We start from the raw sequence: 24,777 nt of genomic DNA on the forward strand, positions 1-24,777 counted from the left end.
TGCTCTCGGACGCTAAGTGTGAAAAACGCCAGTCACTTGGTTTTAAAAAAATTTAAAAGTTTAATAATAATAAAATGGTTATAAAAATAGTAACACAATTAGAGTAATAAAGTTTAGAGTTAGGACAATTACAATACAATAAAAGACAAAGAATTACAGGACGTCTGGATGTTCTCGGACGCTAAGTGTGAAAAACGCCCATCTCTGGGTTTTCAAAAATTTTAAAAGTTTAATAATAATCAAATGGTCATAAAAATAGTAATGCAATTAGATTGATAGAGTTAGGATAGTTACAAGACAATAAAAGACAAATAATTACAGGACGTCCGGATGTTCTCGGACGCTAAGTGTGAAAAACGCCCATCTCTGGGTTTTCAAAAATTTTAAAAGTTTAATAATAATCAAATGGTCATAAAAATAGTAATGCAATTAGATTAATAGAGTTAGGATAGTTACAAGACAATAAAAAACAAAGAATTACGGATGTCCGGATGCTCTCGGATGCTAAGTGTGAAAAACGCCAATCACTTGGTTTTAAAAAATTTAAAAACTTTCATAATTATAAGATGGTTATAAAAATAGTAATACAATTAGAGTAATAAAGTTTAGAGTTAGGACAATTACAAGACAATAAAAGGCAAAGAATCCCGATACTCTCGGGCACTTACACCCTGACAAGCATGTTTTGTGAGCAAAGGAATAACCCTTAAAAACCATACACTGTTGCATATTCATACATACATCATGGTTATACATACATTCTATTTAAAATAAGAAACTCTGTCTGGAATATGTCAATTCCTTCTTTTAATCCCAACGGCCTCTTCGAGTCTGAGCAAGGCCTGAAGAAATTAATTTCTTCTGATAAGAAGCCATAAATTCCTCTCCTTTGGAAGATTTAGGTGGTCCTCAAAGCGAGTATCTCATTCCTAAAAAAAGAAAAAAGCTTACCCCCCACATACAGAGTCTTTATTTTTTTTTTAAACTACTAAAGTCTTCATTTTAAGTACAAAATCACAGCTAATCAATATAACATAATACATAAAGTAACTATGTGTAGAGCCATATAATATGAATTTTTCACATCAGCGAGGAAAAGCCACATCCAGCAGCTGAGGCTTCCCCCAGTAACGCTAGATGGTACCAGAGCTCCACACAGGCTCAGCCAGGACTCAAAAATAAAAGAAATAAAACAAAAAAACCCCAAAACCCACGGGAATTCTGAACCAGCTGCGATGTCCTGACCTGCTGCTGGCCCAGGGAATCCAGTTTTCGAAGGGGAAAAGCCGACGGGAGAATAAAATAAAGATATTTCCCCGTGTTCAGGGCTACAAGTGCGATGTGTTTGTGGTTAAAGTCGCTCAGCAGAGTGATGGGGTTACAGCACCTGGGAGAAAAAGTTTGAGGACAGATTCTGAGGGAATTTTTCACTAATAGGAATCAGTTAAAGAAAATCTAAGAAGGATTTTAACTGGAGCAGAACCTGCCCACGGCAGGGCATTGAAACTGGGTGGTCTTTAAAGTCCCTTCCAACCCAAACCGTTCTGGAATTCTATTCCATGGTTACATCTTAAAAATGAAGTGCCCTGATACCTTTAATTCCTGCTATCCTTAATATTTTAATATTATTAAACAGCACTCAGAACACGATCACCTTTTTCCTTCAAGCAACTGCGCACCCTGCCTGAAATATTCATGCATTCAAAAAAAAAAAAAATTCCCTCTTCCTGCAAATGAATATTTATTCCATGAATAATCTTGAATGTCTTTGTGGCTTTCAACACATTTGGGCAAAATGTTTCAAGTTTCTCTGCTTACAATGACAAAGTCTAAACCCGACACCTAAAGAGGTGGCCTGATTTCAGCTCTGTGGGGCATTTTCTAGAGACATAATTTCCTCCCCCTTGCTGCCTCCTTAGCACTACACGGTTTTAGCAACCTTGAGGAACTCAGCGCAGCAATTTGGGGGATGAAATGAAGTATGGAGATAGCAGGGAGAAATAACAACAGCAGAGCTGGCCCTTGGCCAGAAGACTTTTCTCTAAAACTCTGCTCTCATGCAGAAATTCCTGATTCTCTGCCCGTGGCAGGGCGTTGGGACTGGATGAGTTTTAGGGCTCCTTCCAACCCAAAGCATCCTGTGATTCCATGATTTTGTGAAGTCCTGGGAGATGATCTTATGGCTAAATATGGTCAGGACTTGAGTGCTGTGCCTTGTCCAAGACGCAGTGACATGGGTGGTTCCTCTTTCCAGATGAAGAGTTGGCGGCAGCAGCTTATTTTTAGTGGTGTGGGTGTAAAATATTGAATTTCGCGTCGCCTGAGCTCGGTCTGCTCTGCCCTGGTGGGTTTTGTGCCCAGATCCAGCCAAGCTCGAGGTCTGGGACTGACATCATGGAATCAGAAGAAGCTGGAAGGGACCTTAAAGCTCATCCAGTTCCAATTTTAGGCACCTTCCACTGTCCCAGGTCGCTCCAAGCCCTGTCCAGCGTGGCCTTGGACACCGCCAGGGATCCAGGGGCAGCCACAGCTTCTCTGGAATCTGTGCCAGAAACATCTCAAAGCACAGCTAGAAATGCAAACAGATTGATGTGTTTGACAGGTGATTCTCACATCCCTCCTTCCAGGAGACTCTGCAGCTGTTGGGACATCACCTGGACACTTCAGCTCCCTGGCAATGAGCAGCTGAGCGCCAGAGGAGTGGGATTCTACCCTCCAGCTCCTCAAGGCAGAGGGAATTTCTCTCTGACCACAACAGCAAACAGACCATTAAAACATCTGTTCAAAAACCTTTCACGTCCCATTTGCATTCACTGCTACTTCATTCTGCTGCTCAGTTTGTACCTGGTGAAAGGTTTGGGATAGATCACCGGGCTGGAAAAGGCTCTGAGGATCAAAACCTCCAATCCCACCTGGGCAGGTGCTAATCCAGCAGCTGAGCCCACCCCAGATGACTCCTGTCATGCCTCTTTTGGCCCCAAAAATGATGTTCAGAGCTGGAAATGGAAAGGAGATTCTTAGAACTGAGCTTTTGGGAAAGAGCTGTGGGGTTTTCCAGCTTTCTCCATGGGGTTGTGAGGGCGTGTCCCCCCTTTTCACCCTTGGGGAGCCCCTCAGCACTTTGCTGTGTGGGACCTGCTCAGGTTTCAGGGGGAAACAGGATTTAGGTGATGCTAATGTGTCAGTGAGGGAACCTGTTTGTACCCTGGTGTTGCTGAGATGGGAGGAAACCAGCCCAGGTGTCCAAAAAAAATCCTGGATTCAGGAGGAGGGCTTGGGATGAGAACGTGCCTCACTGTGCAGGAGGGAAATGGGAGCAGAGCGAGGAACGTGGGTGAAGCTCAGGGCCTGCAGTGGGGTCTGTTCCACCTAAATTAGAAACAAGCTGCTACCTGAGCCCTGATTTTGTGAGGGAATTACATTTCTGGGGTGATGGCCCAGTGATGTTCCCCTCACAACTTCATCCCAATGTCATTCCTGAATTCTGGTGCCAACTTCAACTGGAGAACAGCTCCAAATCCCAAAGGTGACACATTTAACAGGTTTGTGAGAGATAGAAACCCTTCGTTCATGCCTTCTCTGAGTTCAATCACAACCAGAAAACTTCAAATCCACAAAGACATGGGACAAAAATTCCCAAACCGTGGAAAAGCCTTCACACCTGTGAGATACCAGAGGCCCACACAGGAGAAAACCCCCAAAAAGAGGACTCTGGGTGCAAGAGCTGCTCTGGGTGAGGTATAAATCCTGTTTTTTCTTTCCCCACGTGGTTTTCCTGGTGTGTAGGAAGGGGTGAAATCCTGACAGAACCCCAGTTTGGTTTAAAGGTCCATCAGCCCTGAGGCACATTGGACACCAGGCTCCATCCCTTCCCAGCACTGACAGGACCAACACAGATTCCGGTGCTTGAAAGAAAACGTTTTGCTCTGCTCTTTCCTCTCTCGAGCCCACGTAAAGCAGAAAGGAGATGCTGTGAGAAGGATGGGCAGTTCAGAACACATGAAATGCTCTTTTTTCTTTTTGGTTTTCCAGCAGGGCAGGAGCCAGGCCAGGGCAGGAGGATCCCGCGGAGCCGCCGGCGCTGCTTCCCGAGCCGGGAGCAGTGGAGATGCTCCTGCCTCGGCACAGCGGCGGCCAAGAGCCCTCGATTGAAGAACCAGATGAGTCTGAACCTCCTTGGAATTCCTTCAAAAATCTGCCAGCACTCTCCTCCCCGCCGAAAACCGGATAAATCCCCTTCGTATTCCCGGCTCCGAGCGAGGCCCTGAAATATTATCAGTGCTCTTTGACACCCTACCTGCCCCTCATCCCACCTGGCTTTGAATTTCCTCTGCTTTCAGGGGAAAAAAAAAAAAAGTCGGATTCATTCAAGCCCTGACACTCCTCCAGCACTTGGGTGATCAAGTCTCCTCCGGTTTATATTTGATATTTTAATAGGGTTTCCTTTTGGACCTTTAATGAGTTTTTATTCCCCTCTGTGCATCAGACGCTTCGGTCTGACCGACAGTTTTACTCACCCCATGTGGAGGAATATGAACAGCCAGGACAACCTTTTCTTCCTGTGGCAAGATTTGCTCTGCCAACATTTTTCTTCAGCAGTTGGGGGATGTGTCCTGACCCTTTCCTCGCCCATCCTCCAGCCCTGGAGCTGGGATGTTCCTGCTGGTGCCGAGCAGGAGCAAACCCAGCCCAGGCTCTCAGCTCTGCAGCAAGGAAGGAGGGAGAAAAAGAGTGAGAAAATGATTCAAAATTAAAGCAAATGTGGGGTTTGGCTCGTCTGAGCAGCTGGGTTTTGTTAGTTCAGCCTCAGCCCAGGCGCTGGGGACAATTTACCACAGGGGCTGTGCTTGTGCCTGGGGAGAGCTCCATTCATCCATCAGAAATTCAGAATCACTGAAGGGTTTGGGCTGGAAAGAGCCTCAAAAACCATCCCATTGTACCCCCTACAGCTTCCACTATCCCAAACCCTGTCCAGCCTGGCCTTGGACACTGCCAGGGATCCAGGGACAGCCGCAGCTTGTTTGGGAATTCCATCCCAGTGTCTCCCCACCCTCCCAGGGAGGAATTCCTTCCCAATATCCCACCTCAACCACCTCTCTTTCAGTTTCCCCCCTTGTCCTGTCACTACAGAAATTATTTCTGACATACCCCAAGCTGAGCAGGGAGAAAGAGCAGGTTTCATCCTGCAGGGCAGGAGGTGCTCAGTGTCCTGCTGGGAAAAGATCCCTGACTGATCCTCCCCATATCCTGCCCCGAGCTGGAGGTGCCAAATCCCATTTTTCCCCCCACGGATGGCAGCAGTGGCTGCTGCCACAGGAGGGGTTCTAAAGGATCCCACACCCCACAATAAATCTGTGCCATGCAGGCCCCCAAATCCTGCTGGACAATGGGTGATATGGGATGGGATGGAGAGGGGGAAAGGCAGAGCCACCCAAGGAATTGAGATCCCACATGAACAGCAGGACCTGCTCCAAGTGATCTTGGGCTACTGGAGTTCTCCAGCACAGAAGTTCATGGAAAAATTGAAATAAAGTAAATTTTGGGGTAGAAAGATTGGCAGGAAAAATCTGCAAACCCTTTTTTGGGGTGTTTTGTTCTGCATTTTAGGAATTCTCAAGGTGCCTTCTGCTGTCTGCAGGCACAGGGGTCCTTGTGCTTAATTCCACAGATCCAGCAGAATTGCAGAGTTTAAAATCCTCTCCCACTGAAGGTTCCACGTTAAACTTGGGCTTGGTTTTTGATGTTGCAGGAGGCTGATGCTCATCTGCTGAGAATTAGGAGGTTATTATCCTATAATCCAAATTGCCTCTTTTCCACAGGCAGAAAATGACAGGAATATTTAAGCCCCTTGCCCAGATTGCAAACTTGGTGGCAGAGCCCTGCACCCAGTAGTACCTTGCATCTGATAGCTGCCAACAATTTCAGTCAACTGTTTAACATCTGGCATGACTATTTAATGTCTGGCTTAAGCTGTAACCTTTCTTTCCCCCCTGCTTTTAAAAAAGCTTTTTCTGCTTTGAGATAATTTTGATTACTAAAGCCTTGCCCAGGACAGATTCATCCTGTGATTTAACATTTTCTGATGGAGCCTCATTTTGAATCAGTTGAATAATTGGTAATGACTCTGGTATTAAACTGATTCATGATGTACATGCAGGCCCTTCGATAATTGAACATTATTGTCTTTATAATCAAAGCCCCTTTTTGGCCATTAAAAACTGTTGGAAACAGTCTGGTGATCTGCTTTAATTAAAAATAAAGCGCAGAGGATTGGAAATGAGCAGGGATGAGAGACACTCTGTGGCCCTGTGCAGCTCCAAGATGGGCTGAGAAATCCAAAGCCAGGCTGGATGAGCCTTGGAGCAGCCTTGGGTAGGTTTAGGTGGGATTTTGGGAAGGAATTCCTGCCTGGGAGGGTGGGGAGCCCTGGCACAGATTCCCAGAGAAGCTGTGGCTGCCCCTGGATCCCTGGGAATGCCCAAGGCCAGGCTGGATGGGGATTGGAGCACCCTGGGATTGTGGAGGGTGTTGGGATTGGAAAGGGATGATTTAAAATTCCCTTCCACCCCAAACCACTCCAGGATTCTCTGGTTACATAAGTTTTCTCTCCCTTCTTCGGAAAGGGATGAGCTTTACAATTTCCTTCCACCCCAGGATTCTCTGATTAAATAGGTTTTCTCTCCCTTCTTTGGAAAGGGATAAGCTTTAAAATTCCCTTCCACCCCAAACCACTCCAGGATTCTCTGATTAAATAGGTTTTCTCTCTGCTTCTTTCGACAGCTCTGACCTGGGATCAGTTAAAAAACCTGGGGAGCGCACGAGAGAAATCCACGACTCCCAGCACTGTGAGGTGCTTTGGGTGAAAAACGAACACAAACGGCCCAAATCCCTCTCTTTTGGGATCAGCACAGCTGCTGTGGCTGGGTTTTGGTGTCCCTGCTGCCGGGGGGAGCCCTGGGATGAGCGTCCACCCGAGGAATCCCGCGGGGAGAGGCTGGCGGGGCCTCGGCTCCCCAAATTTTGAGGTGTCCTTTTCACACTGCAGCCCTGGCCAGGCTCTGGCAGGGCTCTGATCTAACAGGTTTTGCATAGCTGCTAGACATCTTCCTAATAGCATCCCCTGGGAATTCTAAATTTCACTCACAGCCTCTAAATTTTCATTAAGAGCAGTCACACACGGAGAATGATGGATTAGATTTTATTGTTGGAAAATCTCCAGATAAAATTAAAGTGCTTCTTTCTTTTCTGAAACCTTTACCTTTCCCCTGTGGTGCCCTATAAATAAGGTATCAAATAATGTTTATCCTTTTGAATTCTGCCATCTTACATGTTTCATGCTTAGCCCTGACCACTTTCCTGCCTCTGAAGAGATGTCACTCTTCAGTTAAATCCCGGGAACAGACAGCTACCTCATGGATTTCATTGTGCAGCAGCCTGTGTCCCGGAGCCTTCACTTCAACCCACTATTTATAAATACAGCGTTGTCTCCTTCCCTTTCCTGGAAGCCTTTCTTTCATTTCCTTCCTCTTTCCATCAAATTCCCTCTGTCCTTTCTTTTATCCCGACTTCTCCAGCCTCTCTGTGTCCACCTAATCCTGCAGACAGATGAGGCAGGGCTTTGGGATGTGCTGGGATCACGGGGCTGAGGCACTTCCAGCCTCCACCAGCCAAACCCTGAGAAGTGGGATCCGCTCATGGCCAGCAGATTTTTATAGCAGATGTTGTTTTTTCCTCAGTGAAATTTAAAAAAAAACAAAACCCTCTGCTATTATTTTAGGACTTGAAATAGTTTTGAGATGCTTTTAGTCTCCCCTTGAAAAAGCAAGAACCCTGCAGGCAGTTGATAGGAAGTGTCCAAGAGCTGGGAGTGCTGCTGTGATTCATACTGGTGTCAGCTCAGTTAAATTAAATTCCACAGGGATTTATCCAGCCAGGCCTCCAAACAAGTTTTAGACAGCATCTCCCACCCCCAAACCTCGCACTTCACAGCATCTTAAATTAATCCAGAGAAAGGCCGGGGCTGGGAAGGGCTCCTGCTTCCCACCACAGCCCAGGGAAGGGAGAACTGCAGGATTGCAGCTGGTTTGACACAAGTCATCACTGCCCATGGGGGTCCCCCGGCTCAAATTGGGTCAGGGTCCTGCTGAGCACTTACCTCAGAGGGTGTCCCTGGCAGGTGGGACCCCAAGCCCAGCTGGCTCTATCACCCCTCGGGCACTGCAGGTGGGTCCTGGGCTTGTGCAGACCCCCAGGACAGGGGATTGTCCCCAGAGCATGGCCAAGGCTGCCCTTCCAGCCCTCCTGAACCTCTCCTGCTGCTCTTTCCCCACAGCACAGGCTGCTCTCGAGGCTCGTTCCCACCATTTTGGGACATTTTCCTGCGGTTTATGTACTTAAATAGGAAGATATTCCACTCTGCCACAGAGCCGAGCCAAATCCTTGTCTCAGAGTTCCTCCAGCCTGCCTGGATCAGCCAGAACTCAGCCTCCCTCTGCACAGGGAAGGCGAAGAGATTTCCAAGAGGGAGAACTTCTCCTCATCATGCCTCTCCCCAGGAGCACGTGAGGGAGTTACACAGGCAACTGTGAGGGTCAAACTCATTAAAATCAGAAGGATTTGGCCAATTTGTACCAGCTGGGCACCAGGCCCTTGGTTTTCCCTCCAGTTTTGATTATCCACCCCTGACCTAAGGGCTGCTTCCCAGAGCAAGGATGCCAGGAAGAGCCCACGAGCACCCGTGGCTGTTATCCCTCTGTTTTCCTTTGTAAAAATTTCTCAAAACTCTTCTCAGGCCAGAAGAAAATTTACCCACAGGCTGGGCAACAAAGAGAACCGGATCCCAGCCTCATCCTCCCTGCTGCACCTTCATGTCATCCCAGAGGAAGCAGAGAAAGGAGGAAAACTCCCTGGATTTATTGGCCACTTTTACAGCTTTGTCGGTGTCGGAATCTGAGGTATTGATGATTCTGAGATTGTAGAAAGTCTCTGTCTGTCAGCCCCGCTGCCAAAGCAGAAGCCATAATTGGTCTGTGCTGGTTTCCAGGTTGTTTATTCTGTTGATCTCTCACATGTTCTGCTGCCCTGCCCAGCTCTGTCCTGCAGGGCAGCGTGTGGGGCTCTGCCCTCAGTGGGATGTGACAAACATTAAATACCAGAAACTCCCTGGGCTGCATTTACAAGAACGTGCCAATATCTGTCACCTACGTTGGACAGTGTGTCCCCAGCCTGAACCAACAGAAAAATGCCAACACCACAGTGACACATGGAGGGCATGAAGAAGGAGAAAAAGGACAAGGCACACCCAATTTCCTCCAGCTTGTCCCCTTGGGACCCCTCATCTAGAATCCTAAAATTTTACTTTTGCACCCGTGCCACACTTAATTATTGCTGATATCAAACCCTCAGAGCTGGTAATTGATCCTGTAAGATTGAAAACTCTTTTCCATGGACAGAGATCACAGCCAGTGTCTCTGGGGGCTCTGTAGAGAGACACTGTCTGTGATCTCTGTCCATGGGTCCCAGGGCAGCCAGAGGGAATCCCTGGATTCCCACTTGTCGATGCCACATTCTGCAGGCAGCCACACCAAAAACCCCTTTGTGCTTCCAGAGGCCTCCACGGGGCAGAGGTGAACCCAGGAGAGGAGGCAAAAGCTGGAAAGGCAAGGAACCTTGTAAATTTGGAGGCAGTGAGGTGGCAGAGGTGAGGAGGACGAGCCACAAAAAGGAGATCTCAGCCATCCCCTTCCCCAGGAGCCCTGGCGCCCACGGCTGGGAGAGGTGCCAGGGTTATTTTTGGGGAGGGTTTGTGCCAGATCCAAGCAGAGTCTCAGCAGAACCAAAGAGGAGGCAGAGATGGAGCTTTTCTTTTGAGCAGAGGTGCTGGAGACACGTGGGAGCGAAGTGAGGGGCTGGGGATGCACAGCCACGGAGCAAACCCAGCTGTCCCAGAGCAGCTCCTGAGCTGGAGTGATAAATCCAGGGCTCCCCAGAGCTGCTCCCCGTCCCACTGCAGCTCTGGGTGCAGGATCACAAGGCCACGGTTGCAAATCCAGCTTAGTGGAGCAGAGGGGGCTTCCCTAAAGGCCAATGCCCAGCTGAGGCCAGAGGGAGAGCAAAGGGCACAGGGCAGCACAGGACCTTTGACTCCCTTTCCATCTGGGGAGGGAGGTGTTGATGTTTTAAATGCCAACATGGATGGAGAATTGGCAGGGTCTTGGATTCACGAGGTCACTGAGAAGCAAAAAAAAAAAAAAAAAAATCTCCTTTTCCATGCCTGTGGTAAGAAGGCAGTATTGGGTTAGAAGTGAGCGAGGGAGGACGGGCAGGCTGGGGCTGGGCACGGCTCCCAGCACGCTCCAGAGGCTTTCACAAGGATCAGCTGGACACCAGCCTGTCCTTGTCCTGCTGCTGAAGTCACCCTGCCTTTGCTCCCCCTCCTTGTCAGCCTCCCCTGAGGCTGGAGCAGAGCAGCTGCAGCTCAGCTCATCGGGCAGAAAATCCTCCTGCTCTGCCCTGTGCCTCTCTGGGATCCTGATTTCAGGGCAGAAAATCCTCCTGCTCTGCCCTGTGCCTCTCTGGGATCCTGATTTCAGGGCAGAAAATCCTCCTGCTCTGCCCTGTGCCTCTCTGGGATCCTGATTTCAGGGCAGAAAATCCTCCTGTTCTGCCCTGTGCCTCCCCAGGCCCTGATCCCAGGGTAGAAAATTCTCGTGTTCTTGCCCTGTGCCTCTCTGGGACCCTGATCTCAATGTCAGGGCAGAAAATCCTCCTGTTCTTGCCCTGTGCCTCCCCAGGCCCTGATCCCAGGGTAGAAAATTCCTGTGTTTTTGCCCTGTGCCTCTCTGGAATCATGATTTCAGGGCAGAAAATTTTCATGTTCTTGCCCTGTGCCTCTCTGGGACCCCAGTCTCAATCTCAGGGTAGAAAATTCTCGTGTTTTTGCCCTGTGCCTCTCTGGGATCCAGATCTCAGGGCAGAAAATCCTCCTGTTCTGCCCTGTGCCTCTCTGGGACCCCAGTCTCAATCTCAGGACAGAAAATCCTCCTGTTCTGCCCTGTGCCTCTCTGGGACCCCAATCTCAATCTCAGAGTGGAAAATTCTCTTGTTTTTGCCCTGTGCCTCTCTGGGACCCTGATCTCAGGGTAAAAAATTCTCGTGTGCCTCTCTGGGATCCAGATCTCAGGGTAGAAAATCCTCCTGTTCTGCCCTGTGCCTCTCTGGGACCCCAGTCTCAATCTCAGGGCAGAAAATTTTCGTGTTCTTGCCCTGTGCCTCTCTGGGATCCTGATTTCAGGGCAGAAAATCCCCCTGTTCTTGCCCTGTGCCTCTCTGGGATTCTGATCTCGGGGCTTGGGGACAGGTTTGCTCTGCCTGGGCTGAGCTCTTCACTCCTGCCTCGTTCCAAGAGCACCCAGAGCTGAGCAGAGCCAAATCCAAGCATTTTTTCATGGATGAAAATGTTCAACAAGGTCCTTCTGGCTGCCACTGCCCTCATGTAGGAACACCTGAGGTTCCACAGCTGCAAAGCTTGTGAGGAGAAGGAAGGATTTATTTTTACTTCCTGTTTTTTCCTGGAATTTTGCACATCACCCCTGACAAAGAGGAGTGGCCCAGCTGCTTCTCCCAGGAAATCCTTGCTGGAGTCCTCGAGGGCTCTGCATGCACAGCCTCAGCTCCAGCTGAGCCTCTGTCCCTCTGAAATCATCCCAGGGATGGGAGGAGACCCAAAAACAACAGTCTGGGGGCTCTGGGCACTGATCCTCATGCCTTGGGATCCCAGCACATCCCTCTGGCTGCCCTGGCTGCTCCTGGCACCAAGTCAAAAACACCTGTGGCTTTGATTTTAACCCATGGAAAAAACTGCCAGATTTGTGTGAGGAATTGCAAGCCACAAGGGTTTGAGTGGTGTGGTAGTTGAATTAACACAGGGTGAAAAAGCAGAATTTTGGGGTTTTTAGAGTGGGATTCAAGGGGTCAAGATGCAGGGATTTGGGCATGTCCTGACCTTCTCCTCCTCCTCCTTGCCTCCATGCCTTGCTGTGCTGGTGACACTTTTCTGTTGGTTTAAGGACAGACACAGTGTCCAACAGAAATGACAGATATTGGCACGCTGTTGTACACGTGGCACAGGCAGTTTTTGGTGTAAAATGAAAAACACCAGCCCAAGGAGGGGAGTCTGGCACAGCCTGACCTGTGGAGAGACCACAGCTCCTTGAGGAAGGATGTTCTGGGTAAGGGAAAATCAACAGCTTAGAGAGGCCGACCCTGCTCTTTCCCTCTCCTTCTTTGGCTGCGGGGCTGGGAGGAAAAGATTTTTTACAATCTCGGGGTCATTTCAACCTCCAGAGCCCTGAGAATGCCTGGGGGGTTTGACCCATCCCCAAACTCTGAGGGACTTTCTCATCACTGAATTTACAAAGATTTTTGAGCAACTTAAGTTGGCTTTAGGAAAAGGCAGTGCAAATCAGAGCCCGAGGATGCTCTTCCGCCAACCCATCCCGTGCTGCTTTTCCTATTCCTAAATCCAGAGTGATTAACACTGAGTAACCTCTGAGGGATTTCACAAACCTCAAAATTCTCTTATTTTTCTCAGTATGGAATTCCGGAAAGAAACTTCCAAGGAAAATCCTATCAAAAATGGGCTTTTAATAAATTTTTTTTCCCTCCATCAAAAATAAGGTTCTGATATTTAACAACAACAATAACCTGAAAAAAGAAGGGGATTAACTCGAGAGCTCCTTCACTTTCACTCCATTCCTTTTGCCCCTCCGCAGGGAAATCCTCAATGCACAGCTCCCAAATGTTAATGAACACCAGCCCTTTCTAGGTACCTTTTAGGGCCCGATTCACCAGGATCATCCATAAATATTCCTTTAAAAACCTTCCTGAGGAACTCCCGAGGGCAGCCGGTGTCAGGAAATGTCGGATATTTCTCCCTCTCCTTCTTGAGCCGTTGGTAGCCTGCTCGGAAAAGAACAGATGCGTTAAAAGTTGGGAGATTTACAGCCCCCCACACGCAGGGGAGCCATAAACCCACAATTTGTTCCATTCCCAAAGCAGCCTCTGCCCGCTGCAGGACCTTTCATCGCTGCTGGAAAGCTGCCTTGAAAAAAAAACCTTTTTTGGCTTTTTTTTTTCTCTTTTTTTTTTGCGCTCTTTTATGGCCACACGGACACAAAGTTCAGCCCTTGGTGCCGAAAAGATGGAGATGGGGGAAGGAAGAGATGAATTTGCTGCCCTGGGCTTGTTCCTGGCTCTCTCTTGGGCAGGGATATCCCAAATTGGGAATATTGATGGGAACAGGGCCAGGAGGGTGGGAATCCTCTGGCACACCAGGTCTGCTCCCAGCTGTGACCCTTCAGGTGATCACCTGTGGGTCTCAGATTCAGTCAAAGAGAGAAACGGAGAGTTTCTAGCCAAGCAGAAGCTTAAAAAAAGAGCTAGAGAAAAATATAAATAATTCTTTATCTCTCTTGCTCTATCACTGTGCATCAAACACTTTACACCAATAGTATAAGTTATTTTCACTTCAAGACCAATAGGGTTAGTCCTCACAAAACTCTATATAAAAGAGCAGGATATTTTGAATAAACTGGAGTTTTACATCCTTCTGAGTCAAAGTCTCTTCATTCCCATCCTGCCTCAACAGCAACAATCACTGCTGGGCCTGGGACCTGCTCCTGACCTCCAGTGGTGCTGGGAGCATAAAAATCCCTGCTGGCACCAGAGGACAGCTCAGTGCAGTCCAACAAAACCCAGCCTTGACAAAATCACCTCGGAGTTCTGCATTTATGGCTTAAGGAGCTGTAACGCAGCCAGATTTATGCTTTATTTATTTTATGCTCCAGATTTATTTAGCTCTGGAGATGCATTGGGTGGGTGGATGGTCCCAGTCGCTGTTCCCACCACCCAGGGGGCTCGGAATTGTCCCAGGGAATGCAGGGATGGACCCTGGGGATGGAAAGCAGGAGGAACCAACACTGGAATGAGCAGCTCTGACTTTCATCTAACCCTGTGCACCTCTCCTTTAACCCCTTCAGATGTCACAGCCCCCCAGGGTCACTGGAACTCACCCAGTAAAGAGGAACCAAGTGAACTCTTAGAATGGTTTTTTTCCCTCCTTTCCGTAGGATTTTTTTTTAGCAGAGGAGGAGGAATTAATGGAAAACCAGAAGTGCAACATTTCAAGTGAGAAATGGCAGGAAAAGGCTGCTGGCACCCGCCAGCCAAGCAGCAGCTGGTGTTGGATGTGAGCTCAGAGCAAGCTGTGATCCACGGGCTCTGCCTTTCCAGAGGGGAGGAGGGAACGACTCCCACTCTGTCACTTTGTCACCCCACGAGGCTGTTCCAGGCTGCTCACCCGTGTCCCTGGGGTGTTTGCCCTCCCACACATCTGTCCTCACAGAGCCACAGAGCTCTTCCTGCTCCAGGGCAGGCATCACCACCCCGTGCTCAGCTTCCCACCACCAGCACCTGTTTGGAGCAGCATCCCGAAAAACCCTGGGGAGCTCAGACCTGGCTGTGCTGTAGAAAAAGCAGAAATAAACAATCTCTCCCCACTACCATCGAAATCCGAGCCATGACAACGACAACAAACAACGGGGGGAAAAAAAGTTCCTTCCTAATTTCAGCTTCTGGTCATAAAATTTTACTTTCATGGAACAGCGTGAAATCTGCACAGCCTGAGCAGGGGTTTTTCATAAAAGGCAGAGCTGGTGGAATATCCCAGCCAAGGTGTTTTTATAAGCCAGAAGAAGAGAGACAGAAACACAGAAGGAAAATAATTTTCTTGACTTCCTTCCAGAAAGGAATTTTATTTAGATTCCCTTTAGCCAGGCTGAACCTCTCCTTCCTCTCCTTGCATGGGTTTTATCAGAGCCCTCCCTGTGCATGAACCCAAACCACTCATTCCTCTTTGCATCTCAGCCCCAATGCCTTTAAAACCTTGGAATTTTGAGGAACAGAGCCATGTGCAGTGGGAATTTGGCTCCCTCTTAGCCCAAAACCCAAACCAGGACGTGGGAGTCGCACCCAGGGTAAAGCTGCTCTTCCAACACCCGTGAGGATGGCGGGAAACACTTCCCAACATCCAAATCGATGAGGTTTGAGGAGAGAATAATGTCTGCTAAAGGCCAGAAACAGCTCTCAGCCCGCTGAAAAATGACTTCCAAATGCCCCCTGCTCTAGGGATTTCACGAGGGAAGATGGATCTTTCTATCCCTTTTCCTTTCCTCTTCATTTTTCAACTCTTGACCTCTGCTGGAGCAGGGAGCTGGCGGGTGAGAGCCCTCGGCAGAGGAAACGCTTCCTCCAGTTCATTTGTCTCCGTGCTCTGTGCAGCTGAAGATGCTCCTGTGGCCAGGAGGATGCTGTTCCCAGCCCTGCCCATCCCAATCCTGCACGCTGCATTTGCAGCTCTGTGGCCAGCACATTTCTCTCCCTCTCAGGATTTTTTCATAGAGGTGCACAGAGAGAAATGAAAGAGAAAACAATTTCTATTTCTGCTCCTTGTTTTTCCCATGTGGAATGTGTTTGGAGAATTGTTTCCCTGGGGTGATGCTTGGTTGGATTCTGGTGAGGATTGTTTGAGCCTGGTGGCCAATCCAATCCAATCCAATCCAATCCAATCCAATCCAATCCAATCCAATCCAATCCAATCCAATTCAATCCAATTCAATCCAATCCAATCCAACCCAATCCAATCCAACCCAACCCAATCCAATCCAATCCAATCCAACCCAATCCAATCCAACCCAACCCAACCCACCTGGGGCTGGACTCATAGAGGGTCACGAGTTTTGTTAGAGTCAGAGAAAGTAGTTTGTAGTTTTAGTATCCTCCTTTTATATAGTATATTAACATATTTTAGCATAGTTATAATAAAGAAATAATTCTGAATAATGTCTGAATTGAGTCAGACATTGTCATTTCTTCCCACTGGGTTCCCCTGTGTTTACAATACAGCTCCAACTGTGTCACTGGGAAAACCAGATTCAGAGGAGTTTTGGCCCCGCTTTGGGGCAGATTCACAGCCCAAGACTGAGGGAGGCTGACGTGTTTGGGGAAACCAGAGGGGATGGGGTTTGCCAGGCCATGGAAGGATATTGTTGGGAATTGCTCCAGGTGCCTCAGATCCCAGGAAAGCTGCTCTGGCTAACCCCAGCTCTGAGCTCTCAGAGAGTGGCACCAAGCACAAATCTCAGGCACAGATTTCAAATCCCTTCAAACCCCCTTGGACTCCCAGCTCAAGGTGCAAAGGCAAAATATTGCCCAGTGATTCCAGCATGGAATCCTGGCATGGTTTGGGTTGGAAGGGACATTAACCATCCCCCTGTTGCATCCTCCTGCACTTCCACTGTCCCAGGCTACTCAGCATTCCCAAAGAAGGGAAAGAAGGGTGGGGTTTGAAGCTTCCTTTTTAGGGATAATCCAAGCTGGAGCATTGGGAACCAGAGGTGAAAAGATGACGAAATTCCTTTTTGAAAGATATTTCTGCTTAGCACCTTATTTATAATCAGGGTAAAATGGGAGGATCTTTGTCATTCCAACCTCTGGAGATTTTTAAGAGGTGTCTCAGAGAGCCCCAAGCACACATTTCCTGGATGTTGTCCACAGGCTGGAACAGGAAATAAGGGAAAAAGGGGAAAAGGCTGGGGAGACACCAGGATTCTCAGGTGTCTCCCCAGCCTTTCTTCCTTCTTGGTCTGAACACGGGTTCCTGATTTTTTTGTTTTCAGGGAGAGGCAGAACCCATTGGATTTCAGCCCCTTTCTCTTGGATTTGCTGTCCATTAAAAAAAAAATAGGACATTTGAATCCCAAATTTCCAAGCTGGGCCTTGCTCCTTAGCAAAATAAAACTCCAGAGGAGAATTTTTATAGGACAATTTGCTGCTCACCATGAAGGCTTGAGGAGGCCAAAGAGCCTGACATGCAGCTCTGCTGGGGAAAAGGATCCTCCTGCCCTCCTCCTCCTCCTCCAAAGCTTCCCTTTGGCTCCCAGCAGCCCGTGATCCAGGGAAAACACAGCAAGGGCTGCTGTTCTTCTTTATGGAGGCAGGAGAGGAAAAGAGACAGCATCCAGAGCTCAATGTCAGCTGGAAAAAGCGTCCAAGCTCGGCGGCACTGCATGGAACAAAGCACACACAAAGCCAGGGAAGTGCTGGGAGATGGATTTTTCTGGGAGTGGGAATAGAACTGTCTGTGTTTGCCTTGGAGAAGGGGGAAGGAGCCACAGGGTTTCATCTCAGCATCGCTTTTCAGCACAGAGGTGTGGAGCGAGGCAAAGCCCTGCTGCCAGGCTGTTCCTGTGTCCAGCTCCTCAGATCCCAATCCCATTCCATGGCCAGGTGATTCCCACACAGCTCCTGCCAGGCTGTTCCTGTGTCCAGCTCCTCAGATCCCAATCCCATTCCATGCACAGGTGTTGCTCACACACCTCAAACAGATTTTTGCAGGAAGAGAAGGCCAAAAAAAAAAAAAAAAAAAAAAAAAAAAAAAAAAATCAAGGCATCAGCATTCCATGAGCTTTATCCAAATTTTGCTCCTTTTTCCCCAGGCTGGCTCTAGTCCAGGAGTCCTTCCTGTGTGTCCTCACTGCTCTGGGCTGGGGGAGATTTGATTTGGAGGGGATTTATCCTGGTGGGATGGGAAGCACTGGAGCTGGACAGGAAAGAGCCTTTGGAGCACCCTGAGATCTCCGGGAGTCCCATAATGGACCAGACCTTAAAGCTCATCCAGTGGCACCCCTGGATGGCAGGGACACCTCCCACTATTCCCACTATTCCCGCTATTCCCACTATTCCCAAGCCCTGTCCAGCCTGGCCTTGGACACTTCCAGAGATCCAGAGCAGCCACAGCTTCTCTGGGAATGCGTGCCAGGGCATCCCCACCCTCCCAGGGAGGAATTCCTGTATCCCAATTCCCCATCCATCCCTGCCCTCTGGCAGTTCCAATCCGTTCCCCCTTGGCCTGCCACTCCGTGCTCTTGGAACAGCATCTCCCAGCATCGTTTTTCTTGCGTGTGCACATCAGAACAAATCCGAGGAACAAATATTGGGGAACAAATATTCCTGGCCCGAAGTCTCTGCTCTTCCCGGAGCGTTCCTTTGTCTCCGGAGCCACCGCAAAAGCAGCTGGGGGGATTTTCCCTGAACTGGAGGCAACCAGAGGAGTTTTCACCTGACCTAAAACAATGCCAGGCACAGAGGGCCACATTGTTCCCCTGCCATTTGGAAGCAATTACCTGCGTGTTACGTCAAACTTTTATGAAACGCCGGCAGAAATTCGGTAACGTGTTAATCGGGGGCTGAGTGACATCTGCTCGGTGCCCGAGGTCCGGGGGCTGCGGGAGGAGGGGTCGGCACTTCCCGGTGATGACCAAAACACATTGCTCCTTTTGGCGGCCTCCCACGTGCTAATTCTCCAGATTTATCCTGCCAGGCTCCCGGTGTTCTCCTGCACTCAACATCTGCTCCATCCCTGCCTTTCCCAACCCCATCCCTGCTTTTCCCTGCTCCATCCCTGCCTTTCCCATCCCCATCCCTGCCTTCCACAGCTCCATCCCTGTGGCCAGCACATTTCTCTCCCTCTCAGGATTTTTTTGAGGAGCACAGAGGGAAGAAAAAGAAAACAATTTCTATTTCTGTTCCTTGTTTTTCCCATGTGGAATGTGTTTGGAGAATTGTTTCCCTGGGGTGATGCTTGGTTGGGTTCTGGTGAGGATTGTTTGAGCCTGGTGGCCAATCCAATCCAATCCAACCCAATCCAACCCAACCCAACCCAATCCAACCCAACCCAATCCAACCCACCTGGGGCTGGGCTCTCAGAGAGGGTCATGAGTTGTCTTAGAGTCAGAGAAAGTAGTTTGTAGTTTTAGTATCCTCCTTTTATATAATACATTAATATTTTAGTATAGTTTTAATAAAGAAATCATTCAGCCTTCTGAATTGAGTCAGACATTGTCATTTCTTCCCATTGGGTTCACCTGTGTTTACAATACATCCCAGCTTTTCCCATCCCCATCCCAGCTTCTCCCATCCCCATCCCTGCCTTCCCCAGCTCCATCCCAACGTGACTCCCCAGAAAATCTTCCTGCAGGAAATTCCCGTGCATTTCCCTGGCTCTTACTCCAGGAGCAACTCTCCTTTATCCACCAGCCAAAAGCTTTGTGTGCTCCTGTCAAACTCCACTTCTAATTTATGATTTTTTGATTATTCTGGTCCTTCACCCGTGCTCTGCTCCCCTTTCCCAATAAAAATTACAGCTCCCATTTATCATTTTTCCAAAGGTTGCCATAAATTCCGTTTGTTCCATCCCTCCCTCACCTCAGGCCAGCTCTGTCCTCCTCCATCGGAGTCTCTGTCGTTGCTGTCACCTCACACATCTCCTTCCATCCTTTTTGGAGAGGGAGATAGAAATAAAAAATAAAGAATACAACAAACAAACAAACAAACAAAAAACAAACAAAAAACTCCCCAAAACCTCCCCAAAAAAACCCAAAACAAAACAAAAGCAACCGCAAAAGCCCCCAGTCCTGAAATTTTTCAGGGGAACAATCTTTCTGCTGAGGGGAACAAAATTTCCCTGCTTGGTGAGATTTGTGGAGTTTTGTCCAAAAATCCTCCATTTTCTCCAATTTTTTCTATGGACAGGATAAAAAAATCAACTCTAGGGGGGTCAGTACCTGGTGTGGGGGATGCAGGAGCGGCTTCAGGAGGAAAACAAGCAATTCTTGCAATGGTTTGGGTGGAAGGGGCTTCAAGGATCATCTCATTCCACCCTTCCATGGGCAGGGCACCTTCCACATTCCCACTGGGGAGCTTCTTCCAAGCCTGAACACAAGGAGAGAAGACAATTAATGCTGAAAATTAATGAACAGGAATTTTTTGGGAGACTCCACTTCAATTTTTCTTTTTCTTTTTTTTTTTTAACCCAGCCCTTAAAGAAGCTGCTCTGACTAAAACATGATTTGAAAGCACCGAGCTCTGGCCGCGCTTCCAGCGCCCAAATGCGTGACCTTGGATGACACCAATCTGCCAGAAAAGCAGGAAAAAGAAAAGGTGTTGCTGATATTTATTTATTTTCTGCTCTGATTCCTCATCCATCATCAGGGAAATTCGCTCTTGGCAGCGCCGGCCACTTCCTCAAGCGCAGCCAAGGTGACCACGAAAATTAGCATCAAACCCCACAAGGTTTTCCATCGTGGACACGTTGTTTTTCACTGGACACAAATCCTGAGGTGTTTCCCTTTCATTCCGCCTCCACAGGGATCAGGTTCTTACTCCAGGCCTGGCTCCACGCGCTGACGGATCCTCCGAACGGGGAAATGAAATTTTTGTGCCTCACCGGAGAAATTCCCCCCGTCCCCCCCAGCTGAACGGCTCGAAACGGCTGCCCCGGCCTCAGACAGCAAAAATCCACGTTCACCTCCCGCGTGGGTTTTGGTTTTGCTTGATGGGAAGTCCTGGAGGAGCAGATTTCCCTGGCAGAGACAAGGAACATTTATGTTATATTATGTTATATTATATTATATTATATTATATTATATTATATTATATTATATTATATTATATTATATTATATTATATTATATTATATTACATTACATTACATTATATTATATTACATTACATTATATTATAGTATAGTATAGTATATTACATTCTATTCTATTCTATTCTATTTATTATATTATATTTATTCTATTCTATTATATTATAGCATATTCTATTATATTATAGTATATTACATTATATTATAGTATATTACATTATATTATATTATATTACATTATATTATATTATATTATATTATATTATATTATATTATATTATATTATATTATATTATATTATATTATATTATATTATATTATATTATATTATATTATATTATATTATATTATATTATATTACAATATAATAATATTAATGTAATGTATTTTATAATACTTAACACATCTTATAATATATAAAATATATATATATAGTACAAAATTCGGGGGCTCGGCCGGCTCCCGTGCCAGGGCGGGGGGCACTAGAGGGCACTGTCGCCTGCGGATCGCGACAGGGAAAACTGGGAAAAATATCCCGAGATCCCAGCTCGGCACCCCGACCTCTGCAATGAGGGACTGGGCCGAAAAAACCTGTATTAAATAAAAAAAAAACAAAAAAAACCCCTCAAAAAACCCAAAACAACAACAACAACAACAAAAAAACCAAACAAAAAACAACCAAACAAAAAAAAAACTAAACCAAACAAAAAAACCCACAAACAAACAAACAATAACAAAAAAGAAAACCCCAAACAAAATAAAACAAACAAAAAACCCCAACAACAACAACAACAACAAAAAAAAACCACCAAAAAAACCAACAGTAATTACTTCAAGATATCCTTCCTAATATCAGGTATTTAACACCACAGTGTCATGTATTTAAAAATACAACTTTCTCAGGCTGCCGGGAGATGCTGTAGGGGATCTGGGGGTGCAACACCCCAACTTTTGCTCCCCGAATTTTGCCATTAATGGGATTTTTGGTGTCTTCCTGGGCTGGGGAGGGTCCCAGCTCCGCGGGGTGTTTGCCTCGGGTTCCTCCTCCCAGCAGGGATTTTCTGTGGGATTTTGGAGCAGTGGGAGGGGAGGAAGGCACATGGAGAAGTCACCGAGCGAGTGCTCACAGGTAAAAATTCACCTGTTAAAGGAAATAAATGAGAGGAAAAGGAATTGTGGCCCTGCAGCAGATCCCCCCGGGGCAGGGGCTGGGAGCAGCGCTGGCTCCCAGGGATGAAGCTCTGGGGATGGGGGACAGGACAGGGATTCCTCACCGGGAATTCGGCCCCGAGCCCAGGACTGGGCAGGATTTAGGGATCCATCGTCTCTGCTTGGAGAGGGAAGGGTTAAAGGCCTCGAGGACACCCATGAAATCCCAGTTATGGCAGCTCCGGTGATGGAGTTCATTCCAGACCAAAACCAACCACGAGTGGGGACATTTAGGGGCGGAAAAAGGGCAAAAAACTGTTCCTGAAACAGCAACTCCCAAATTCCCAGTGCCGCAGGTGAGGCTGGAGAGGGAACTGGGCTGACATCCCCGGGTGACCTCAAATTTCTGGGTGACCTCAAATTTCTGGGTGACCTCACATCTCTGGGTGACCTCAAATTTCTGGGTGACCTCATGTTCCTGGGTGACCTCATGTTCCTGGGTGACCTCAAATTTCTGGGTGACCTCACATCCTTGGGTGACCTCATGTTCCTGGGTGACCTCACATCCCTGGGTGACCTCAAATTTCTGGGTGGCCTCACATCCCTGGGTGACCTGACATTCCTGGGTGACCTCCCATCCCTGGGTGACCTCATCCTGCTCCCCACCTGTCCAGGAGCAGCCAGGAGGGCTGAGGAGGCAGGAGAATTCCTGCTGTGGATCCCAAAAATCCCATCCCAGCTGAGCTGCCCCTCTGGGAAGTTCTCCAGCTCCAGCTCCTCCGGATCCCTCTGAGAGCTCCAGGTGTGGCTGAGGCCCCGCATCCATCGGGAGACTCCATCCCAAAACTTCCCAGGCTTTGCTGTGCTGGAATCACCTGGCAGGAAATGAGCTCCCCCCACCTGGGGCTGCCTGGGAATGGCTTTTCCCGAGCAGGACGGGCTCAGGAGCACAGGCACCAGCTGGGAGGCTGCCCTGGAAGCCACAGGCTCCTGCTGCTGCTCCGGGACCCAGGAAAATTGGGGGAAACAACTTTTGGGGGACCCCTCCATGGCTGGGTCATCCTGGTGCACCTCCGCTCCCCCAGGCAGATCTTATCTCACGGAGATTTATTTCCAGTCTTCTTTTCAAGACATGATGTCAGGATTCTAATAACCTGACTGAGGCAAATCCTGGCTGGAATTACCATTGTGTTTATCAATTTCCTCCTCTCTTTTCTTTTCTTGTCTCGATTAATCATGGAACAGCCCCGTGGAAAAGTGCTGTTAGCCCGACCTCCCAGCCAAGGCAGGCCTGCTCCCCGCTCCATCCAGGTTATTTTTAAGAATTCCCCAGGGATCAGAACTGTTGAGTCACAGGAGTGAGGAGTGGAAAGGAGCTCTGAGCTCATGGAGTCTGTGCTGGCCAGGGCAGCCCGGGCCCTGCAGCTCCCCCGGGCTCAGCTCAAGAGATTTTCCTGCTGGAGAGCAGAGCTCCCACTCAGCTTTGTGCCTGCTGGAAAGGAGAGAGGTCCAGCACTGGCCTCAGCCGGCTGATCTGTGGGATGGGATAAAGGATTGGGAACTGCCCTGCCCGGACCGTGGGGGACACGGGAATGCTGCTCCACAAAGCTGGGAATTGCCAGGAAGAGATCTGTCCATCCCCAGACCTCTCACTCTCTCCCCTGACCCAAACCTCTCGTCCTCCCCCGATGCTCTGCCAGCCCTGGGGCTTGTGAACGAGATGAACAAAGTGGGCACCCAAATGTGGACGGGCTAATTAGCTGCAGCACGGCTGTTAATTGGTTTTGAGGCAGAAATGTCTCAGATCTCCCTGCCTGGAGCACACGAGTTCCTCCTGCATGTCCACCTGCCCAAAACTGCCCTGCTCCCCCCTGGCACCCGGGATGGCTGCTGGACCTGCCCAGCCAAGGTGCCCAAAGCCCTCGGTGCCCTCGGTCCCGGCGGTGCTCAGCTCTGCCCCAGCCTTATCTGCCTGCAGCAATCACAAATAATTGGTGGCTCCCCAGTGGCCTGATCTAATAGCAGCGCGAATAAAGTTATTTTGAACAGTTGTTCATGAGTTCATCTCCTGGAAAGCCTCAGCCCCAGCTGTTGCCGTGCTTTTGATTAAAAAAAAAAAAATAAATAAAAAAAGATATTAAACTCGAACTGGGGATTATCGGGGCTAAGCACGTCTCAGCCCTCCCTCCTCCCCGTGTCAGGTGCCCGGCCGGGCTATAAACCCCTCTTTGTGTGCGGCTGCCTCGGCGCTTTCTCCCGGAGCTGGCAGCGGCAGCGCGGCGCTCTGGCAGCGCTCCGGGATGCGGGAGAGGGAGGCTGGCAGCCCGCGGGGCCCGGCCCGCCTGGCAGCAGCCCCGCGGAGCCCCGGGGCCAAGTGGGCACCCCGGCCAAGCCCGTGTCAATGGGCGAACCGTGCGGGAGCTGCGCGGGGACAGGGGAAGGGTTAGGGACGGGCAGGGGGGGCGAGGATGGGATGGGGATGATGGGGATGGGATGGGGTGGGGAAGGGGATGGGGAATGGGATGGGGAAGGGGATGGGGAAGGGGATGGGGAAGGGGATGGGGAAGGGGATGGGGAAGGGGATGGGGAATGGGGATGATGGGGATGGGGATGATGGGGATGGGGATGATGGGGATGGGGATGATGGGGATGGGGATAGGAATGGGAATGGGGGTGGAGATTGGGATGATGGGGATGATGGGGATGGGATGGGGAATGGGGATGGAATGGGGAATGGGGAATGGGAAGGGGGATGGGGATGGTGGGGATGGGGATGAGGAATGGGGATGGGAATGGGAATGGAAATGGCAATGGGGGTGGAGATGGGGATAGGATGGGGATGATGGGGATGGGAAATGGGGATGGAATGGGGAATGGGAAGGGGAATGGGGATGGGGAATGGGGATGGGAATGGGGATGGGAATAGGAATGGGAATGGGGGTGGAGATGGGGATGATGGGGATGGGATGGGGAATGGGGATGAAATGAGGAATGGGGATGGGATGGGGAATAGGGATGGAATGGGGAATGGGAAGGGGGACGGGGATGGTGGGGATGGGGATGGGGAATGGAAATGG

At 48.9% G+C, this 24,777-nt stretch overlaps 1 protein-coding gene across 7 annotated transcripts; it reads right to left on the bottom strand.

Moving 5' to 3' along the window:
* Positions 1 to 205: 205 nt before the first annotated feature.
* LOC116184176 (uncharacterized) lies at positions 206 to 24,171 on the bottom strand. 7 transcript variants are annotated; one of them, XR_014958500.1, is made up of 8 exons: positions 21,383 to 24,171; positions 19,683 to 20,480; positions 19,324 to 19,393; positions 16,897 to 17,122; positions 12,831 to 12,960; positions 4,518 to 4,703; positions 1,246 to 1,387; positions 206 to 929 (listed from the first exon to the last, which is right to left on the bottom strand). XR_014958500.1 is itself a non-coding variant. In XM_085592072.1 (8 exons), the coding sequence occupies exons 2-8, from the start codon at positions 19,783 to 19,785 to the stop codon at positions 924 to 926; spliced, it is 873 nt and encodes a 290-aa protein (XP_085448198.1). In that variant the 5' UTR covers positions 19,786 to 20,480; positions 21,383 to 24,171; the 3' UTR covers positions 206 to 923. The 7 variants fall into 7 exon arrangements, 6 of the variants coding, with proteins under 6 accessions (XP_085448198.1, XP_085448200.1, XP_085448199.1 ...); XM_085592072.1 differs by lacking the exon at positions 1,246 to 1,387 and adding an exon at positions 2,845 to 2,996; XM_085592070.1 differs by lacking the exons at positions 206 to 929; positions 1,246 to 1,387 and adding an exon at positions 1,492 to 2,996 and having other exon boundaries at positions 19,683 to 19,830; positions 20,281 to 20,480.
* Between the last annotated feature and the right edge of the window lie 606 nt (positions 24,172 to 24,777).

Source organism: Lonchura striata, chromosome 14, assembly GCF_050655825.1.
Source record: "Lonchura striata isolate lonStrDom1 chromosome 14, ASM5065582v1, whole genome shotgun sequence".
NCBI classification, from domain to species: Eukaryota; Metazoa; Chordata; class Aves; order Passeriformes; family Estrildidae; genus Lonchura; species Lonchura striata.

What these genes read in the sequence shown, in the direction of transcription:
- LOC116184176 (XM_085592069.1), bottom strand. Translation starts at nt 19,785, where the DNA reads ATGGAAGGGTGGAATGAGATGATCCTTGAAGCCCCTTCCACCCAAACC. An exon ending in TCCTGCATCCCCCACACCAG is followed by an intron (nt 19,394 to 19,682) that starts GTACTGACCCCC and finishes CTCTCCAAAAAG; the next exon opens with GATGGAAGGAGATGTGTGAG. An exon ending in GGCCTCCTCAAGCCTTCATG is followed by an intron (nt 12,961 to 16,896) that starts GTGAGCAGCAAA and finishes TTTTCCGAGCAG; the next exon opens with GCTACCAACGGCTCAAGAAG.